The sequence below is a fragment of the Manis javanica genome, chromosome 10 (assembly GCF_040802235.1).
Source record: "Manis javanica isolate MJ-LG chromosome 10, MJ_LKY, whole genome shotgun sequence".
NCBI classification, from domain to species: Eukaryota; Metazoa; Chordata; class Mammalia; order Pholidota; family Manidae; genus Manis; species Manis javanica.
Window position 1 is genome coordinate 85,266,862 of NC_133165.1, and position 21,897 is coordinate 85,288,758.

At 46.6% G+C, this 21,897-nt stretch overlaps 1 protein-coding gene across 1 annotated transcript; it reads left to right on the forward strand.

Annotated features, from left to right (window-relative positions):
* The first annotated feature begins 9,435 nt into the window (after window positions 1–9,435).
* KRT4 (keratin 4) lies at window positions 9,436–16,205 on the forward strand. The gene is made up of 9 exons (XM_017669861.3): window positions 9,436–10,007; window positions 11,646–11,860; window positions 12,802–12,862; window positions 13,242–13,337; window positions 13,888–14,052; window positions 14,242–14,367; window positions 14,935–15,155; window positions 15,410–15,444; window positions 15,553–16,205. The coding sequence occupies exons 1-9, from the start codon at window positions 9,516–9,518 to the stop codon at window positions 15,729–15,731; spliced, it is 1,590 nt and encodes a 529-aa protein (XP_017525350.1). The 5' UTR covers window positions 9,436–9,515; the 3' UTR covers window positions 15,732–16,205.
* The last annotated feature ends 5,692 nt before the right edge of the window (window positions 16,206–21,897 follow it).

Consider the following 21,897-nt stretch of genomic DNA (forward strand, 5'->3'; position numbering starts at 1 on the left):
AGAAGAAGGCTCACAGGAATACATAAGTTGCTTAAGGTAGGACCCAGCTACTGAGCAGATGTTTATTACCTAGCCTATCGCCTGATGTTGTTGAGCCCTCTGCTAACTCTGCAAGGCAGGCAGCGTGATTGTTCAGTGGAGAGATCCTGGGCTTCAGAGCTAGACAGACTTGGGTTTAAATCCTAGCTCTGCCACTTACTAGATGTGACCTTGGGTGAATTACTTAACCTCTCTGAACCCCACTTTCCTCTTTTGTAAAAGCAGGGTGTGATGAGAACATCTGTAAAGCATCTGGCTTTTTATTTTTTTATTTTCAAAATTTTTTATTAAGGTATGATTGATATACACTCTTATGAAGGTTTCACATGAAAAAACAATGTGGTTACTACATTTACCCATATTATCAAGTCCCCACCCCCACCCCATTGCAGTCACTGTCCATCAGTGCAGCAAGATGCCACAGATTCACTATGTGACTTCTCTGTGCTACACTGTTCTCCCCGTGATCCCCCACACCATGTGTACTAAACATAATACCCCCCAATCCCCTTTTCCCTCCCTCCCCACCTGCCCTCCCACACCCTTCCCCTTTGGTAACCACTAGTTCATTCTTGGAGTCCCTGAGTCTGCTGCCATTTTGTTCCTTCAGTCTTGTAAAGCATCTGGCTTTTAAGGGCCTTGACAAGAATTTGCTTTGCTTTCCTTACACCTGGCTTCTGGTTTCCCAACTCATAATCTAGGAGTCAGATGATTTCTCTCTCAGACCTCATACCCAGTCATCAATAAAATCCACATCTTTCCAACAACAGCAGAACACATATTTTTCTCAAGTACACATGGGATATGATCTAGGATAGATCACATATTAGGCCACCAAACAGGTCTAGCAAATTCAGAAGACTGAGACCATACCATGTGTCTTCTCTGGCTTCAATAGTATGAAACTAAAATTCAATATCAGGTGGAAAACCAGAAAATTCACACATATGTTGAAATTAAACAAGTCTTCTGAACAACCAATGGATCAAAGAAGAAATTAAAAGGGAAATAAAAAATATTTTGAGACAAATGAAAATGGAAAAATAACATACTGCTTAACTTATGGGATGGTGCAAAAGCAGTTCTAAATCTGCTATTTATAGGTGTAAATGCTCACATCAAGAAACCAGAAAGACCTCAAATAAACAACCACTTCATACTTTAAGGAACTGGAAAAAGAACAAGGTAAGCCCAAATTAGGCAGCAAGATGGGAATAGGAAAACAATAGGAAAGTAGAAAACAGTAGAAAAGAGTTTGTTCTTTGAAAAGATAAACAAAATTGACAAATCGTTAGCTAGACTAACCAAAGTAAAAAAGAGAGGACGCGTTAACAAAGTTATAAATGGAAGAGGAGATGTTAGAATTGATACCCCAGAAAAACAAAGGATCACAAGAGGCTATTATGAACACCTATATGCCAATAAACTATATGCCATCCTAGAAGAAATGAATAAACTCCTAGAAGCATACAATGTATCAAGACTGAATCAGGAAGAAACACAAATCTGAACAGACCATTACTGGTAAGGAGATAAAAAAAATCAGTAATAAAAATATCCCCCAACAAAGAAAATTCCAGGACCAGATGGCTTCAATAGGTGAAGTCTACCAAAGATTTAAAGAAAAATTAGTGCCAATCCTTCTCAAAGTTTTCCAAAAAATTGAAAAGGAGGGAACACTTCCAAACTCATCTTATAAGGCCAGCATATCCTGATACTGAAGCCAAGATAAGGACACTACAAGGAAAGAAAGCTGTGTGCCAATTTCCTTGATAAATACAGATGCAAAAATTCTCAACAAAATACTAGCAAACTATAGCAGCACATTAAGAGGATCACGATCAAGCAGGATTCATCCCTAGATTGCAAGTTTGATTCAACATACACAAATAAATAAATATGATATATCACATTAATATAATGAAAGATCAAAATCATATGATCATCTCTATAGATGTAGAAAAAGCATTTTACAAAATTCAACACCCATTCATGATAAAAACTATCAATAGACTAATCTATGCATGACAAGCCCACAGCTAACATCATACTAATAGGAAAAAGTTGAAAGCTTTACCTCTAAGATCAGGATCAAGACTAGGGTGCTCATTTGCACAACTCCTGTTCAACACAGTAGTGGAAGTCCTGGCCAGAGAAATCAGGCAAAAAAAGAAATAAAAGCCATCAGAATTGGAAAGACAAAAGTAAAATTGTCTATTTGCAGATGGCATGATTTTATATAAAGAAAATCCTAAGGATTCTACCAAATAACTGTTAGATCAAATCAATGAATTCAGTAATGTGGCAGGATACAAAATCAACATGCAAAAATCAGTAGCATTTCTGTACACAATAACAAATTATCTGAAAGGTAAATAATGAAAACAACGCCATTTACAATAGCATTAAAAACAATTAAATTGTTAGGAATAAATTTAACCAAGGAGGTGAAAGATCTTTACACTGAAAACTATAAAACATTGGTGAAAGAAATTGAAGAAGATACAAATAAATGAAAAGATATCCCATGCTCATGGACTGGAAGAATTAATATTGTTAAAATGTCCACACTACCCAAAACCATCTATAGATTCAATGCAATCCCTATCAAAATTTTAATTTGTTACAAAAGTAAAAAAAAAAATCTTAAGATTTTTATAGAAGCACCAAAGACTCTAAACAGTCAAAGTAGCCTGAGAAAGAGTAACAAAGTTGGAGGCATTATAATTCCTGATTTCAAAGTTATTATAAAGCTACACTAATCTAAACAGTGTGGTACTGGCATAAAAACAGACACACAGACCAGTGGAACAAAATTGAATGCCCAGAAATAAATCCCTGCATATAAAGTCAACTAGTGTTTGACAAGGGAGATGAGAATACTCATTGGAGAAAAGACAGTCTCCTCAATAAATGGTGCAGGGAAAATTGGATATTCACATGTAAAAGAATGGAACTATCTTACACCACTCATAAAAATTAACTTTGTAATGGATAAAGACTTAAATGTTAGACCTGAAATTGTAAAACTAGAAGAAAACATAGGGAAAAAGCTTCTTGACATGGGCTTTGGCAATGATTTTTTTTGGTATAACACCTAAAGCATAAGCAACAAAATAAAAAATAAACAAGTAGAACTATATCAAACTAAAAAGCACAGAAAAAGAAATGACTGACAAAGTGAAAAGGCAACCTATGGAATAGAAAAAAAATATTTGAAATCATATACCTGACAAGGGGTTAATACCAAATATATAAAGAACTTAATACAACTCAAAAGCAAAAAAAAAATTCCAATTAAAAAATGGGAAAAAGATCTGAATAGACTTTTCCCAAAGAAGTTATTCAAATGGCCAATAGGTACATGAAAAGATGCTCAACATCACTAATCATCAGGGAAATGCAAATTAAAAACACCATGAGATATCACCCCATGGCTGCTAGAATGGCCATCATGAAAAGGTAAGAGATAACAAAATTGGGTGAGGATGTGGAGAAAAGGGAACTCTTGTGCACTGTATAGGAGTGTAAATTGGTTTAGCCACTGTGGAAAACAGTATGGAGATTCTTTAATATGTTAAAAATAGAACTACCATATGACCCAGCAATATTACTTTTGCATATATAGCTGAATAAAATGAAATTTTCTCAAAGAGATAATCTGTCCGCCCATCTTCATTGCAGCATTATTTACAATAGCTATGGCATAGAAACAACCTAAGTGTCCATCTGTGGATGAATGGATAAAGAAAATGTGGTAAGTATATACAATGGAGTACTATTCAGCCATAAAAAGAAGGAAATCCTGCCATTGCAACAACATGGGTGGACCTTGAGGGTATTATGCTCAGTGAAATAAATCAGAGAAAGACAAATACCGTATGATCTCACTTCTGCGGAGTCCCACCCCTGCTTCCATCGCTTTCCAAATCTTACTGCTCCCTCCTCTATTGTGTCTCTCCATTTTCCTCTTCACCTCCACAGCTTCCCGTTCTGAGCCTGGACCTCACTCCTCAGTCTATACCCAATAATTCCGAATTGGCTGAACCCCCCAGCCCTATACCACCTCCACCCTCAAACTCTCCTACCGCATTGAAGTACCTGAGCGAGGCTGTCATTTACCCCTCCCTTCCTCGGCAAACAACAACAAAAGAGCTCCTGCTGGAATCAACCCTTCTGGATGTGCCCTCCCCTCTGAGCTCCATCACTCAGTCCTCCTGGAAGGACCCCAGATGTGCCCTGTGAGCACCCCACCAGGTCTGTGGGAGTGCCAAACCCTAAACCACAGCTTAGGAACACAAAAGCTTAGCACTCACCAAATCAGCTCCCCCTCAGCAGCCTGGGTGGTCTCCAGCTAGGGGAAGCAGCCACACTTTCAGGCTGATACTTCTCTTCTCAGGGGAAGGAAGTACATCCCCCTGATGTGCACCACCTCTAGGAATGATAGCTGAAGTTTCCTGAGTGCTTGCTGAGTGTGGGCATGGCTGTCAACCCTCGAGCTGGTTCACTCTTCCCAGCAGCCTATGATGGTGGTACTATTACCATCCCCAACTTGCAGATGAGGAAATTGAGGCACAGAGTGGTTAAGTAACTTGTTTTAGGTCACACAGCTAGTAAGTAGCAGAGCTGGTCATGGAGTCCAAGCAGTCTGGCTCCAGAGCCCAAGTTCTTAACAACTGGGTTATGCTGCTTTTATAGAAAAGAAATAGAGAAGCAGCAGGTGACAGAGCTGGAAGGGATTTGGATATATTCTAGTCCAAATGTCCCATTTTATAGGTGAGAAAACTGGGGCTAAGAGAGGGAAGAAGTTGATAATGGCAGAGTAAAACAAACAATTTTACTGAAATTATATTTCCGGCTTAAAATCCAGAGATGCTTTACTGTAACAAAACTCAAGATTCTATTACAGGCCAGGAATATCCATTAACAATAATGTGTTGCTTAGAAATACTTGGTGACTGTCCAGAAATAGCTTGGACGCAGGGGTTTCCACACTGAGTTCCTGGAGCCTGAGGACCTTGGGGAGGCTGTCAGGGATTGGGGGAGGCCAGGTGCTGAGGAGGATCAGAGTTGCTTTCTCTGCACCAGTCAGAGCATCTCTCCTTTTATCTGTTTTACAAATGGGGCTCTCTGCATGCTTTTAATGACAAGGATGGTTTTGCTGCCCAAACACATTGGGTAACTCTGCTTGCCTGTGTCCAGGGTGGATGAGCAGGAAAGAATGTTCTGTATCCTCTGGGAAAGGGAGGACCTTGTGCACAGGCAGCCCCCCCATCCCACCCCCACACCCTGTCCCTGATTCTAGGCATCCCCGCCCTCTCCCTGCCCTCACTGTCTCCTTTGTGAAACGCTGACTGGGCCTTTTCTGCAGAGTTGCTGATCCCCAATTGGCTCTGGCTCCCCAAAGAGTGACTCAGGCCCAGTGGATGGCAAGGCCTGGTGACCAAATGGGAGGACTGGGCCAGGGAGGGTGGGGGCACCTTCCCACAGTGCACACCACATCTGGGGCTGAGAGTCAGAGATCCCTATAATCCAGGGCTGAATGCTGGGCTTGCCTCCCTCACCCAGAGAGCCCTGAGCAAACACACCCTCTGGCCCCTGCGCCACGCCCCTGTCAGCGGCTCACCCACTTTGACAAGATGGGGAACAGCTGCCCGAGGGGGAAGGGCCATGGAGGACAATAGCGGAAGCTGTGGGGGTAGGGTGGAGACCAGCTTTTACCTATTACTGCCAAGTAGTCCCCTTGTCCAGTACCCTGACTCTGGCCCAGGGGGGCGGGAGGCATCTTTCCCTTTTTCAGGGAAAGAAACCCACACTCAGGTAAGGGCTCAGGGGCACACCTAAGGTATGTGTGCCTCCAATTTTTCATGCTACAGCTCGAGGGTTTTGTAAACTTCTGGCAATTCTGACTTAGTAAGTCCACAAATGTGGCTCTGGTCTAGAACTTTCTTCCTGTTTGGTTTGAGTTTAATATAGGATTTGCTTATAAGAGTTTATTATAGGATTTGTTAATTAGGCTAATTTGGATTTAGTTAATTGGAGGACACAGAATGTTCTGTGTCATTCCTTATTGGGTACTTGTAAGGACAGGGCCACATAAACCAAACAACTGATCATGTGACAAAGCAAGAACAGAAAGAACTGAGACACGTCTGTGGAATGTGCAGTATTCTGGTCAAGAACCTGTTGCTGCTCTGGTGGACCATAAGCTATGGGTCTGTGTAAGGTGCTGTACGTTTTTTTCTGCCAGTGGTGTATGGGGACAGAGTCACTGGTATAAAGCACTGTGGTGTAGAGATTAAGGTCACAAGCTTTGAAGTTAAATAGGACTGGCCTCCCACTTTCTCCACTTCCTAGCTGTGTGACCTCAGTCAAGTCACATAACCTCTCTGAGCCTCAATGTCTGTAGCTCTAAACTGAGCATAACACCTCTTTTGTAGGGTTTTTGTGAGGGATGGAACTGTTATAAGAAAAGCACCCAGTATCCAGCTCTAAAGGAGAGTCCCTTCTATCTGAAAAGCATGGTGGCCTTTACCTCTTTTTACTTTTTGTCTCAGGGCTGGTGTTTGCCTCAATTTTGTGTTAATTTCCTGAGAAGTACCTCAGTTGTGGCTTCATAATTTGGGTGCCCTTCAGGCACAAAGTGAGATTGATTGTATATTATATACTATTTATCTGAAAACCCCTTCCTCCCCATGTGCTTTCTGTTTTAGGACATGAGTGGACACAACTCCAGGTACAACACCACATAATTTTCTCCTAGTGTTGGAGCCACAGATGGCAAGACACGAGGAACATGTCATGGGCCACCTTGGGCTTCAGCTCTGTGGATGTCCATGAAAGGCCCTGTGATCCCTCCAGGGGCAGCTGGGAGAGTGGAGCCATGAGTGGAGGCTACAGAGACCCAGGTGAGGTAGCCATGGGTCTGGGCACCAAGCTTTCGCTCAGCCCACGATCCTAGTGATGGAACCTTTCATCTCCTCCCCGTGCAGGAAAGCAGACCTCATCTCCCCAAAGGGGTGGCTCCAGCTGTCCTCTGCTCCTGTAGCTGCAGCCCCTGAGACCTGGAGAGCTTCATCTTCCTTTGCAGCCATATTCACCCTGAGATTCGATGCCCTAAAAGCCCCCTCAATTTGAGCAATTTGTTCAATCAAGTTCATTCAGGTGCCAAATTCTGGACTGGCCACTGAACAAAGTAGACAGACTGACTTCGTTTCATATCAGGCAGTATGATACAGGTGAGAGGCCAGGAAGGGCAGATCCTTTGGGACCAGACTGATGTGGGTTCAAGTCCTGGCCCCATCACACACTACTGTATAAGCTCAGGGTCTACTGTACCTCCCTGAGCTTCCAAGTTATCATATATAAGCATGGCTGTGATAGAGCTGCATAGATCTTTCAGGAAGATAAAATTATAACCTGTATACAAAGCATGTAGTACAGTGCTTGGCACAAAGCTGGCCCTCAATAAACCCTCACTGGAAGGATGAGTGAGTGTTCAGCCACATGAGAAGTTGGTCCTGGCTCTGGGACACTCACTACAGGTGGATGGACTATCCCTCAGGATTGCTCCCATGGACTTGGATGGAGCCTAGGGGCCTTTGCCAGGGTCCTTCCCCCGACCCTCCATTTACTTAGGGGCCACCTGGGCACAGGCAGGGAGAGCTCAGCCAAGCTGAAGTAGGTGGGATAGAGGGTGGGGTGCAGATCAGAGACAGAGGTAAGAGGAAGGTAGGGGAAGGAGTGAAGGTAGAGGTGGGCTGGGGGGAGGAGATGGCAGAGGACAGAGGGCTCCCAGCCAGCCCGACCCTCCTTGCAGCCAGGTCCTGAGAACTGGCTCCCCTGACCACCCTCTTCACACCCTATGGGCCCTGCATTCTCCTTTGCATGGAGGGAGATGTGCATTTTTGCCATAGCAGCTTTCTTTTGGCCAGGGTTTGGGCCTGTGGGAATTATCCAGGCCCTGCCCCCAGATTTGGAAAAGCAGTGTCATTAGGGATTGAGAAGAGGAGAGGGCCACAGATTCATCTGATTTCTCTTCCTATGTGGCAATGGCAAAATTTGGACATCATAAAAATGAGTGCCTACTGCCCTACTGTGTGCCAGGCACAGTAGGCACATCATCTCATGATCTATGAGGCAGGTGTCCCATTTTCTAGGTAAGAGGAGGGGTTGAATGGGTTCAGAGAGTTTAGGTGACCTGCCCAAGACTGCACATCTAGTTAGGGACAAAAGGATTTGAACACAGATCTGTTGCACTCAGTTGGGAAGAATTTAAGTTCAGGCTTAAAACTAGGATTTTCCATTTGAAAACATTGCTCTGAGATGGGGCTCATAGGTTTGTTTCATCATTCTGCTAAAGGGGTCGCTAGCACCAAAAAAGTTACAAGCCTCTGCCCTGAATGTTGGGGTCACTATGGGAAAATAGAGCATGCTCTGTCCTGGTGGAACAGCAAACAGTAGCAGAGCACACAAAGCAGGGACCTAGCTTGGGGAAGGCTGATCTAGAACCCTGCAAACACTAGCCTGAACAGAGGCCAGAGAAAGAAGGTGAGTCTCGAGGGGACTGAGGCAGACTCACCTCTGGTGAGTCTCTAATGCTATGCCTGGCACCTAGCAGGTCTTCAATAACTGTGTGTCAAGGCAAGGTGAGTCTTCATCCAGGTTTGAAAGGCTCTAAAGCTTGAATATGAATTTCCCCTTTTGTGTGTGTGCGTGGGGCCAAGGGCACATGGAGGAATAATGATGACAATAATGGCAAATATACATGCAGCATCTGGCAGTTTACAAAGCACTTTGTTAATCACAATCTCACTGCACAAAGCTGGTCCTCAATAAACCCTCACTAGAAGGATGAGTGAGTGTTCAGCCGCATGAGGAGTTGGTCCTGGCTCTAGGATGCTCACTACAGGTGGACGGACTCCTCTGGGGAGGAGGTGAAGATAAATATTTGTATTATTTCCAATTTGTGGGTGAAGACACTGAGCCCCAGAGAGTTATGTTTTCCAGGTCTGCAGAACTGGTAAGGCCAGGCTGTGCACTTGGACCTAGGCCCTCAGTTTCCAAATTCTGTGGAGTGAGAGAATGAGCTATGGGTCATCTTGTCGGGAACAGGGAAGCTGCCAGGAGGCTGGTGAGATGTCAGTGCAGTGGGTGGGGGGCCTGGAGGGCTGGGCCCAGACAGGGACCAGCGCTCCAGGAGGCCCTGGCGCACCTGTTCAGGTGCTCCTGGAGGGGGGTGTGCCCTCCGGTTGACTTCTGTAGGTGTGTTTAGTGACATGCACAGTAGGTGCTAGAAGGATGGGCCGGTGCCAAAGGCCAAGCCCAGAGATGTTTCAGATTTTTCCCTTTATGCCCCTGCAACCAAGCCCTACTGCTCCAGCACATATAAGAGACCCAGACTAGGGCTGCGGCATTCACAGGCCTGGCCCCTCTCACTTCTGACGACTCGGAGCTCACTCTCCCTCTCTCCAGCCATGATTTCTAGACAGCAGTGTGTCCAAACTGGGCCCCGGGGTTTTAGCTGCAACTCAGCCGTCGTAGGTGGGGGCAAAAGGTCTGCTTTCAGCACAGTCTCCTGGTCTGGGGGCCCGGGCCGTTACTCTTCTTCGGGCTTCGGCAGCAAGAACCTCTTTAGCCTTGGGGGAAACAAGAGCATCTCCCTCAGTGTGGCTGGGTCCCGGCAAGGTGCCGGCTTTGGGGCTGCTTGTGGCTTTGGAGCTGGTGGCTTTGGGGCTGGTGGCTTTGGGGCTGGTTTCGGTGCTGGTGGATATGGGGGCTCCTTCAGTGGAATGGGTGGTCCTGGCTTCTCTGTGTGCCCTGCTGGGGGGATCCAACAGGTCACCATCAACAGCAGCCTGCTGACCCCACTCCGAGTGGAGATTGACCCCAATATCCAGAAGGTCCGGACTGCGGAGTGGGAGCAGATCAAGACCCTCAACAACAAGTTTGCCTCTTTCATCGACAAGGTGAGCTGTGTCCTTGGCCAGACAAGAGGTCAGGGCTCCTGAGTCTTGAGATCTTAGACCCGGGCCTGATACAGGCATTGGAAGGCACGGAATATCTCTGGGCCTCCACTTCCCAGCTGCTAAAGAGGAGTCATCGCTCTGTGTCTTTCTGTTTTGTCCCATGGCTGCTAGGAAGATGGGCTGCTCAAAGCAGTTCAGTATTTGGATCGTCCTGGAAGTGCTGAGTGATACTGGACAAGTCGTTCTGCTTTTCTGGGTCCAGTCACCACAGCTATACATTATTTCTCTCCTTTTTCATAGATTTTGGTTTTGGAAATAACATGGTTAATAATTTAATAATTAACTAGTAATGAATTACAGTTAATGTAACAATTTAACTATTGGCACATGTGTTGTTGGTGCAGAAGGAAACCAAACTGGTTTCCTAAACTAAGAGACCAAGCACAATGGCAGATTCTAAGTCCCTGCAGGACCCTAGAAGGTCATCTTTCATCACCCTGACTTGGGACAACATTGGTCATTTCTGAGTCTTTTTGAAGAGGGGATGGGTCCCTCCTTTTCCTTTTGTAATCCAACTTCTTTTTTCATGCAAGGTCTAGAAATTCAGGTCTTTAAGCTCAGTTACAGCCGAGTTTGATGGATGATGGCAAGCAGAGCAGGAGCCCAGAGAGCTGAGTCATACAAAGATGAATGACTGAACAGGAAGTGTGCAGCACACTCGGTCAAGGATGCCCTGGCTCACTGTGCATTGAAGTCTTAGTCATCTTAGATGTATGGGGAAAGAATGAACAATCTTCAAGAAGACTGAGTGGGAATATTTGTTCTTTTTGCTAGTTTGAATAAACCCATAGTAGCTTAAAGAGGCTTTGCTGTAACTCAAGGACATACAGGTGCGAAAGCGAGGCCAAGGGTTTGGTTCTTCCTTGTCCCATTCCCCTTCTCTCATCAAACTAGGATCAGTCACCCTTACCTGCTTTCCTTTTATTCTGAATCACATAACGAGGGAATGTCATGCTAAGCTGCTACCTTGGTTTATTTGGCTAGATCTCTTCGTAACGAGAGGGAAACTTCAGGGAAGTACCCTTGCAGGAGTGAATCTAGCTGAGACTCAGAATGTCTAGGGCCTTGATCTTATAAATTCATACTCAGTTGTGCCCAGATTTACAGGGCTGCACTGGGTCCATTTCTAAGTAAGCTTATTAAAAAAAACTTCAGTGAATGTATCATTCCTTTGCCTTGGGCCAGGGTCACTTTGAATGCGATAGCTCCCGGACTGTGGTCGATTCTCCTAATTTTGTTTTATTTTATTATTTCATAAAAGTTCAATGTTCTTCTCAGCAACTCCTCCCAGGGCCTCTGGTCCTGTGGCTAGGCAGTTGTTATTCCAGCATGGTCAGGCCCTGCTGCTCTGGCTGTGCTTTCTTCTCCATAACACACATGGCCCATTGGCTGCTGTGCAGTGGGGCCACCATGTTGTCCTCAGTGGCTGGTGCCTGGAACTGAGACATGGTGGCCTTGTTTGGGTGGCTCTTGGCCACCTGGTTGGCTTGGATTGATCGGGTTGGTGTTGGCCTTGGCCAGTCTTCCTGCCAGAGCTTCAGGCCCTCATCAGTTGGTTGGTATCTTTTAAAAACATAGGTGCGGTTCTTAGAGCAACAGAATAAAGTCCTAGAGACCAAGTGGAAACTGCTCCAGCAACAGACGACCACCACGACTGGCAAAAACCTCGACTCCATCTTTGAGACTTACATCAGTGTCCTGAGGAAGCAGTTGGATACTCTGGTCAATGACAAAGGACGCCTGCAGTCTGAGCTGAAGATCATGCAGGATAGCGTGGAGGAATTCAAGACCAAGTATGTGGAGAGGCTGGAGGGGATCCCACCCAATCTGCTCAGCCATGCCCCAGCCTCCCTGGGCTCCTCTTCAGTCATTTAAAATCTCAGGCTCTGAAGAGATCCCAGGGCGGGTCAGGAAGTTCCTCTAGTTGGTTCCCCTGCATCTGTATGGTTACTTTTTAATGAGGTTTAGCAACCCTAGGTTGCCCCAAACAGAAAATGAATGATACATTCAGGGATCTGGGTCTGTCATATATAAGCAAGATCAGAAACCAAACAGATGAAAAGTAGTATAGCATGGTCAGAAGAATATAGGTTGTAGAGACAGATGGATGTGACTTGAAAACGGATTCCTCCATTCACTAGCTGTGTGATCTTGGACAACTTGCAGTTTTCTTCATCTTTAAAATGGGATTAATAGTCCTATCTTTTAAGTTGTGAGAATTAGATGAGAAAGAGGAAGCAGGTAGCATACAGGTAGCATAATGCTGAACATAGAATGAATGTTCAGTGCGTAGGAGCTCTTATTGTGCTCATGATGGGATGCAGCCAAGAAAATATCAACCCTGTTTCTCAATTCACTCTCACACCAAACAAAGAGAGCTGGAGTGTCAGCAGCACTCCTGAGAATGTAATCCACCACCAGCCAAAAGGACAGCCCTTCTGTGGAAATCACATCAATCAGATCGTTCCTGGTTCTCCTCATATCTCATCTCTTGAAAAAGAGTCTTGTTAGAGTTTGTTTTTCACTTCTTGGAATAAATCAGGGTCTAGACTGGTACCTCATACATGGTAATTACTCAACAAATGTAGATTGAATGGATATCTGTATGAACATGGGGAAATACAACCAATTAGCTGGCTATTTCCAAATAGATGTGTGAAAACCATCAGCAGATATGCGAGAAACAGTAGCTCACTGTGGGGCTTTTGCTTTTCCTTCCTGTCCCCACACGCAGGTATGAAAGTGAGATCCACAAGCGCACAGCTGCTGAGAATGAGTTCGTGGTCCTTAAGAAGGTGAGAGAGTAGGGAGGGCAGGGCAGTGCTGTGAGGGTGCCCCTTCCCTCGGGACTGGGCTTCAGCTGGACTCATTGGTTTGGTCCAGCTCTGCCTCATCTCCACCCTACTCAGTACTATCTGATCTATATGGTCGAAGGATCCAATAACTGATGCTAAGGAATTATGGCTGGGAAAAAAAGCCCATCTGGATAATTAACTTCCATGTCTGCAGGTGTCTTTAGGGGCCGAATATGTCAAATGATTAGTCTCTTACCATCTCACCTGGTGCGGAGAAGCCTTTCCTAAATGCTGCTGAGAACACCTCTGTGTGTCACTTAACACCCGTTCTCCCTGGTGTAATTTCTGTGCTTTGCCTCTTACCCTCCCTCTTGTGCAGGATGTTGACGCTGCCTACATGAGCAAGGTGGAGTTGGAGGCCAAGATGGACTCTCTGAATGACGAGATCAACTTCTTGAGGGTCCTCTATGAGGCGGTGAGGACCCCATCGCCCTCCGTGCAGGGAAGGGAATCCCTCATCTATGAGGCTTTTTGTGGCAATTCACAGTTCTTCGAAAGGCCTCCAGTTCCCTTACTTGCTGAATGGGTTCTCAGCAAGGTCATAAAATGGGTTGAAGGGGGAAATTCAACTGGGAGGTTCTTGAAACTAGCTATTGTCTTAGAAGAGGTGATTAGACGTAAAGATTGCATGGGATAGACTTCATTGCTGTTTAGTATTTCTCTGGTGAATATATCCATTCCATTCTCTTCTATCCCATATACTAAGCACCCACAGACAGATTGGCTTATGGTTCCCAGGGAACAGAAAAGACTGGAAGCATGCCTTTTCTGTCTTGAGGTGTCACCAATCACTTGATTTCTACATAGAAATGTGACCTTCCTTCCCCTCCCTGCACATTGGGAATGCCAGCTCTGCTTCCATCTGAACCTGCGGAATAGCCATTTCCATGACAACAGCAGATTGCTGATGTCAGATATTAGGGAAGACTCTCCATGGGGCCCGATGTGAGACATTTTCCCTGTAGGAGCTGTCCCAGATGCAGAGCCACATCAGTGACACCTCCGTGGTCCTGTCCATGGACAACAACCGCTGTGTGGACCTGGATAGCATCATCGCTGAGGTCCGTGCCCAGTATGAGGAGATTGCCCAGAGGAGCAAGGCTGAGGCCGAGGCTCTGTACCAGACCAAGGTGAGTGTTGGGGATCTCTCAGGAGAGGAGAGGGGTGTCTGAGACCGTGTTTTCAATGTCTGTGAGCAGTTGATCACCAGCTTAAACCCAAGAGAAGTCAGAGATGGACTGATTTTCCAGGCATCACTGGAGAAGAGACCCTACCCAAACATCCTGACCCCTGGCTCCCTGTGTTTCCTTGGATATTAGGTCCAGCAGCTCCAGATTACAGTTGACCAACATGGTGACAACCTGAAATGCACCAAGATTGAGATTTCAGAGCTTAACAGGACGATTCAAAGGTTGCGGGCTGAGATCGAGACTGTCAAGAAGCAGGTGGGTTTCTCCACCTTCCAGGTGTGGTACAGGGCCGGGGCCTAAGGCAGATGTCTCCATAGTAGACAAGAAGATAAGGCATCGGGCCAGCTGATCATGAACTTGTCTGCAGGGCACTTGTGGCTCTTTACATAAGCCATACCCAGATCTTTTCAGCAATATCCTAGTTAATATGACATGACAGCCTAGTAAATAAAGTTTCTTGGAAACTCATTTCTGTAAGTAAGAATCGAGTATTTCCATTCCAAGTAAGAAACGTATTTCCCCAGTAAACAAGGCTTCTTAAGGCCTTGTTTCCCATGAGGAAGGCAGAGATCCAGTGCCATGCATTTGCTGCTGGGCTCTCTGCTGCACTGATTTTTCCTCATCTCAACTCATCAGTCTGATGGGGAGCACGGGGGACCCTGGCTGGGTGAATGATAGGTATAAGGGTCAGGGTAGGTGGGGAGGAGGGCAGACAGAATGCTGACATCTTAACCCAAGCAAAGTTCACACAGGAGTGAGGACAGGCATAGAGGCCTTAGTAGAAGAACTCTGATGAGTGCCTATCCGATGCTCTGTCTACAGTGCCAGACTCTGCAGGCGTCTGTGGTTGATGCCGAGAAGCGTGGGGAGCTGGCACTCAAAGATGCCAATAGCAAGCTTACAGAGCTGGAGACTGCCCTGCAGAAGGCCAAGGAGGAGCTGGCCAAGATGCTGCGCGACTACCAGGATCTTATGAGTGTGAAGCTGGCCCTGGATGTAGAGATCGCCACCTACCGCAAGCTGCTGGAGGGCGAGGAGAGCCGGTGAGGGGGTGGGAAGGCAGGGTGGGTGGGAACTTGACGAAGGGAGAGACCCAGTGCCAGGAGTTTGCACCTCTGCTGGGCCACCTCTTCAGTTCTGCACTGGTGTGTTATGAACCAGGACAGTGTAGATACAGGTTAACAGTCAGGTCTTAGATTTGGCCACTTAAGCTGGGCTAGGTGCTTGAGACCTCCTCATTGAACAAAGCAGGGCTTGGGGCTGTGCTGTGACACACTGCTCTTTCTGCTCCCCACAGAATGTCTGGAGAATGCCAGAGTACCCTGACCATCTGTAAGTAGCTTCTGCCCCCTGCCCTGGCCATCCTCTCACTCAGCTTGGGGCTGAGGCTCCTGGTTGCTGGCACTGATGGAATAACCATGTCTTTTGTTTCCCCTGCAGCCGTGGTTGGCGGTGGCGTTAGTGCTGGAGGCATTGGTGGAGGATTGGGAAACTGCTCCGGGTTTGGCCTGGGCAGCAGCTTTGGCATCGGCTCTGGAAGTGGCTTTGCACTTGGCAGTGGTGTCAGCGGAATTTCCACCAGCAAGACTGTCTCTACCACCAAGCGGTCACACCGATAGAGGAGATGGGGTCCCTGCAGCCCCTGAGCCCAGCTGGGCTTAACCTGGTGTCCCTGTGCTTCCTTCACCCCCACCTCTACCTGCCCTCACTGGGGTTTATCTTACCAGTGTCACCTCAGTGCCAGGGCATGGATTCTGCCCTCTCAGAGTTTGGTAGCTTCTTCTAGACTTGGGCCTGGTGATCCACCTGGAATGGGAGGGGTGTCAGCTGACTCTTCACCTCCCATGCACAGAGGAGAATACAACCTGGAGCTTCCTCTCCAGAATTATCAGGGACACATGTCCCCTTCCAGCCCAATGCCATCTCCCAGATCCCTGATATCCCTTTACATCAGGACCAAACTCCTCCATTGCTTGGCAGCAACTGGCCCTGCAAGGGCGGGGCAAGAACTGCTGTGTCCCAGCCAACTCCTCTCCTCCTCTCTATCCACCTTCAGGTGAATCTTTAATAAAACGCTTTTGTCATTCCTTTGAGCAATTGTCCTTGTTCCTTGGGGAGAAGTCTCCAGAATTCAGGTGGCAGTGAAGGAAGCTGGGGTCTGAGGGATCTGTCTATATGGATCAAGGCCCTCAGCTAATTTCTCAGGTCTCTATTTCTAAGTTGCCCAGATTATTGAGGGAGAAGTGGAATGCATGGGACCCGAAGGCTGGCAGCAGAACAGGGGCACAGGCTTGAAATGACCAAGTGTGTGAAGATTGTCCCCTGGAGGCCTGCAGAGCAGGATCATTTCAGGGCTGAGCCTGCAGTGGGCCTGGAGGGAAGGGGCGCGAGTCTGGAGGTGTGGTCGGGGGCAGGTATAATGAGAGGCCATCAAGGGGTCTACACTGAATATAGAGCTAGAGGCTGTGGAGTTCATGGAGAGTTTGTATTCAGCATCTAGCCAGGCCTCCCTATTTTCACAAAACTCCATGCATGCGGCTAAGTCCCACTGGGCCAGCAAAGCTTTTAGAACTTTGTTCTAAGAATCAACAGGGTCACGATTGTTGGGATGAGGAGTGAAAGCATGTTATCCTCCCAGAGCTCTGGTGCTGTGCTCGCTTCCTCACCTCAGGCGATTACATCTGGGTTAGGACTATGTTCCCCTACTAGTGGGAGGGAGGGAGGTGAGGCAGGTCTTCTGGAGAATAAAGGGTGGAGATGCCAGTTTGGGGCCCCGTCCTGGAGATTCTGGTTGGCAAAATGCGGAATGGGGTGACAGTTGGAGGTGGGGGTGTGAACACAGCCTTTGTGGACACACTGCTTCCATATGGGACCAATTCCAAGATACTGGAGCAGCTCAGTCACCCCTTCTCCGGAGGAAGATTGTGCAGCTCCCCACGCAGTGGGCCCTAAGTCCCTCCCGCTGTACAGGCAAAGCACACGCATTCCCTTGGCCACCCACCTGATGCCGCCTGCCCTGGGCTGCCAGGGAGTTCACTCAGACTCCAATCCCTCAAGCACAGTTCCCACAGGCACCCACTGTGTGCAGACAGGAGGGCACATGGCTGCCCAAGGCCCAGCCCACAGGGGGTGAGGGGGCAGACCTGGAGGCAGGCTCAAGGCAGCATGGGCAGGGCAGTGAAAATTAATCTCAGGGCTGTGCCTCCGGGCAGGAGCAGCTGTTCCCTGAATGGATGGTTGGGCCCTTCACAATCTCCACCCTCCTCTCCTCATTGTCTTGAGGCTCCGCCCCTGGGTCAGAGGAGGAAGTCTTTGACTCCTTCCCATCACTGTACCCCTCCCCTGGGAAAATGCTGACTTGGCTCTTTTCTGAGTTTCTGAGGCGGGGAGCTGGGAAAGGACAGCTCAAGTGCACCCACTAGGATGCTGCAGCTCACGCCGGGCCACACAGGGAGGCCAGGCAAGGTGATGAATGTGTCATGACCTCTGAATAAGTGAAGCGTGAGAGTAGCCAGCCTGAGTGGCACTGCTGGGTCTCCAGGGCCTCTTCTGTGGAATTTAATGATTTACCCAGCAAAGTCAGGTTGTAAATTGTATGTGTGCTTATGTATCATAGAATGTACATGTTTGTATCTGTAGGCAATGGGTGTAATGTTTTTTATCTAAATAAGAAGACTCCTGTTTTACATGACAGGAAAAACATTCTTGTTGGCCTCTATTTCCAGAAGAGTCCAGGGGAGTGAATCCTGGATGAAGTCCAGAGGTTGGGAGCTGGCTGGCTAGTCAAACCCATGGTTTCCTGGTTGACTTTGGGTCAAAGTAAAATAGTTCTTGCATCCGCAGTTTTTTTAACTTGAAGTGTGGATTTGATTCTCAAGAATTCAAAGAAGCTAGATGAACTAGAAGGAGGTCTTCTGGAGAAAGGATTTTAATTTCCATTTGCCACTCACCTATCTATCATCCATCTTTCTGCCCACCTACCCTCCCACCCATTCATTAGCCTCTGAATCTTTAAGGGCAGGGACCATGCTTTATTCTTTTTGAAATTTCGAGACCTCTGTGCTTGTCACATAGTAGATGTTCAACAAGTGTTGGTTGACTGAATGAACAAATGTTCATTGAGTGCTTAGTCTGTTCTAGGCAATGTTCTAGTAAGAATTAGCCTCTGCTCTAGATGATAATTTTCAATCTAGATGATAACATCGAGATAGAAACATCCACATAAATAACTTGGTAAACTTTTAGACAGATAAATGCTCTTGAGAAGTTACAAACAAAGACTATAGGAATCCGGAGGAGGGTGAAATTACTTTTAGTTTTGGGTGAGGGGTTGGCTATCACAGGAGGCTTCATACAGGAGGTGGCATTTAAGTGGACTCTGGAAGGACAGGTAGGCCTGGTTGCTAGAACTGGGGTGGGGGAAGTGATCTGGCAGAGGGCAGAACTCTAATCTCCTCTTAGAGGAAGTCCTTTCTTCCAGGGAGTCTCCCTGGAGGGGCCGCACCCTCTCGGCTCAGCCTGTTGCTCTGTCTCCCTTCCGCCTCCTCAGGCCTCGTTCTGATCACTCTCCCTGCTGAGCAGGGTCCTGAGGAGCTGCAGCATTTTCTTCATCAGACTGGGAGCTCCTGTGCCTGCAAATTCACTGCCTAAGAGCTTCAGCTCAATAAGCATTACAGCAGGGTCCTGGCCTTCAGGAGGACGCAGTTTAATGTGAATATGTGTGGGTGAATATGGGATCGTTGGGGAGGCAGACACACTCAGTACAGATTTTCCAAACTTTCAAGAGACTGTTAAGAGCAATGGTAGGTGCAACCACCGAAGCTCTGGAAGCACAGAGGAGAAACATTAACTTATCCCTGTGGATTCAAGGAAAGCTCCGTGGAGGAGATGGCACCTGAGATAAGTCTTAAAGCCTGAGAAGGAGTCAGCCAGGTGAAAGGGGTGTGAACCTGGTGTTGAGTGATGGGCACAGGGGAAAAGGGTGCTCTAGACGGCAAGGATGCCGGAATAAAGACAAGGCAGTGTGATGTGACACGGTATGTGTATGAACCAAACGCAGTTTGGCGTCACTCCAGATTAAGGGTGGGGCCTGGTGGGAAGTGCAGGTTGGAGAGGAAGTTTGAAGCCAGGCTGCGGACCACCATGCTTGGCCCATTGTCCAATGTGTTTGGGGCTTGGGCTTTGTGTTCCAAGAGTAGACAAGCTCAGAGCAAGGTGTGTCTGAGAAAACAAGCTCTGAAAGAGATGAAAAGGGAATTCTCGGCCACCTACTTTCAGGGTGTGGCCTTTGGACCCATGATGCGCTTTGGACTCATGTCTGGGACCTGCCACATCTGTGCTTCACTCCCCTTCCACGTGCTATAATGCTAAGCCTTGCAACTGCTCCACCTCCTTTCCCACTCTTGTTTTCTGTGAGGAAATGTCCCAGGGCCTAAGAGGTTTGTCTTTTGTCTCCTGGTAGAATCATCTTACCCACAATGGTATCCATTCCTTCAATATTTGTTGCACACCTTCCATATGCTAGGGGCTGGGAATCATGATCTCTAAATCTCCTTAGGTTACTCACACAGTATCCCATCTTGTTTCCTACCACGATCACACTCTGCTTTATGTTCAACTGGATTCCCTCAAGTTCTGCAGTGGAGAGAGTGTCATCTATGCTGTCCAATTCATTGCATGGAAAAATAAATTCAAATTTCTTTTCAACTTTCCCTTCCCCAGGTTAAATGATCACTTAACAATTTTTTCCTCCTCCCCTTTGCTTTTTGTTTTAAGTAACTTATTTAATAGCTTCTTAGGTTTATTTTGGAATCCCTCAGTGAGGACAAGGGGTGATTTCTGCTCTATACAACCTCCAGTTTGAGGAGGTCCACCAGACAAACAGTTCAGCACAAACATGGTGGAGAGCTCTTATCACACAGAGAAATCTTACATTAATACAAAGTTATTCAGGGTGGCCCGCCCTTCAGTTTGTCCTGTTTATCTTCTCTGAGAGGGTTTTGTGGCTGCTGTTCCTTCACTTTATCCTTACAGCCGGACAGGGACGTGAGTTGTTTATAAGCAGAAGGCAAGTTTCTGTCCTGGAAGGTAAGGGAGAGGGAATGGGTCACAACATGTTTTCCTCTTGATCTCTATAATCTGTCCTCTACACTCATCCGTTTAGTAGTCGTCTCATGTCTCACCTTGGTTGAAACCCTTCAGTGGCTTTGCCTCTCAGAGTAAAAGCCTGTCTTATTCAGCGTCTCAAAGTCTTGTGTGATCTGTCTCCCAGCTCTCTCAGACCTCACCTGGGCTGCTTCTATTCCTCCCCCAGTGTGCTTCAGCTGTGCTGGCACCATGCTGTTCCCCAGACACTCCTCACACTCTGCCTCAGGGCCTTTGCACTTGAGGTTACCTCTGCCCAGGCCACCTTTACCCAGATGTCTGCAGGCCTTGCTCCTTCACTCATTCAGATATCTGCTCAGGTCCACTTAGACCTCCCTCCTTGTTATGTCTACCCCCTCTTCCTGCTGCATTTATTTCATGACATCTTTCACTGCCTGACCTGACTTGTATTTCTTTATTGTCTATCTCATACTGGCATGAGCTCTAGAAGAGCAGGGGGTTTATCTGTTTTGTTCACTATTGCATTCCTGGTGCCTAGAAAGTACTTGGTTAGTACTATTTGTTACATGAATTGGGAGAGCCAGGGCAGGCTGATCAGGGCTGGTGTTTTGCATCTGTGGAAGAGGGAGGACATTAAGTCAAGAATATGATGAAGAAAATGGGGTGTTTGGGTTGTCACTGGATCAATTCATTGAGGAAAACCTGTGATTTTTTCCAGAGCAACAGAAGAGGCCCTATCCTCATGTTAGGACAGAAGCACATCCTAAAGTGACACAAAATGACACATACAAAATAATAGCTAATGTATCCTGAGAACTATGTCTAGGTACCATTCTTAGTGTTTGTAATACATTGTTTAATTCAATTCTCACACAGCTATGGAAAATTCATCTGCTATTATTTTTATTTTAAAGATGAGGAACCTTAGTTTTGGGGAGGTTTGGTAACTTGTCTAAGATCACACAGTTAAGCAAGTAAGAGGCTGAGCCAGGATTCAAGCCCAGAACTGCCTGATTTACAGGGTAAAGTCCCTGTCAGATTGACATATGCCAAGAGCTATAGAAGGGGATAGAATCTTGACCACGGTGTCCACATCACAGAGAGTTAGGGTCCTCCTGGTAGCTTGCTGTACATCACACTACTTCTGAATACCATGTCTTAATCAGGTACCATGATTTTAAGAAGTGCATGAATAAAATGGAGTGAAGAGTCCTGGAAACCATCTGGGAGAAGCAACTGAGTATATTTAATGTGAACAGCTTTTGGAAATACAACAGTATTTTCTAATACTGGAAGAGTTGTCATTCAGAAGCCAGGGAAGTTTGTGTGAGTTAGGTTGGAAGGCCAGACGAGAGCAAACACCTTTCAGTCCAGGTCACATCCACTGATGGCCTGCCAGGATGGACTCTGTCTAAGGGACAGAGCTGTCCCACAGCAGAAGAGGTTGGATGGCAGGAGTTTGAGACCCTAGGCTGAAAAGCCTCAGTTAGGGTGGCTGTTGTATTACTACAAGGGTTCCAAGCACCTGAATGGGAATGAATGTCTGTAGATGGGATAAAGAATATGTCTCTCATGTCGTGTATTACTGTCTCCATATGTATGTGATTATAAGATGCAATTTTGTTTAAAAGTACTGCTGAATTCAGAGTAAAAATATATGTTCTCAAAGAACCCTGAAAG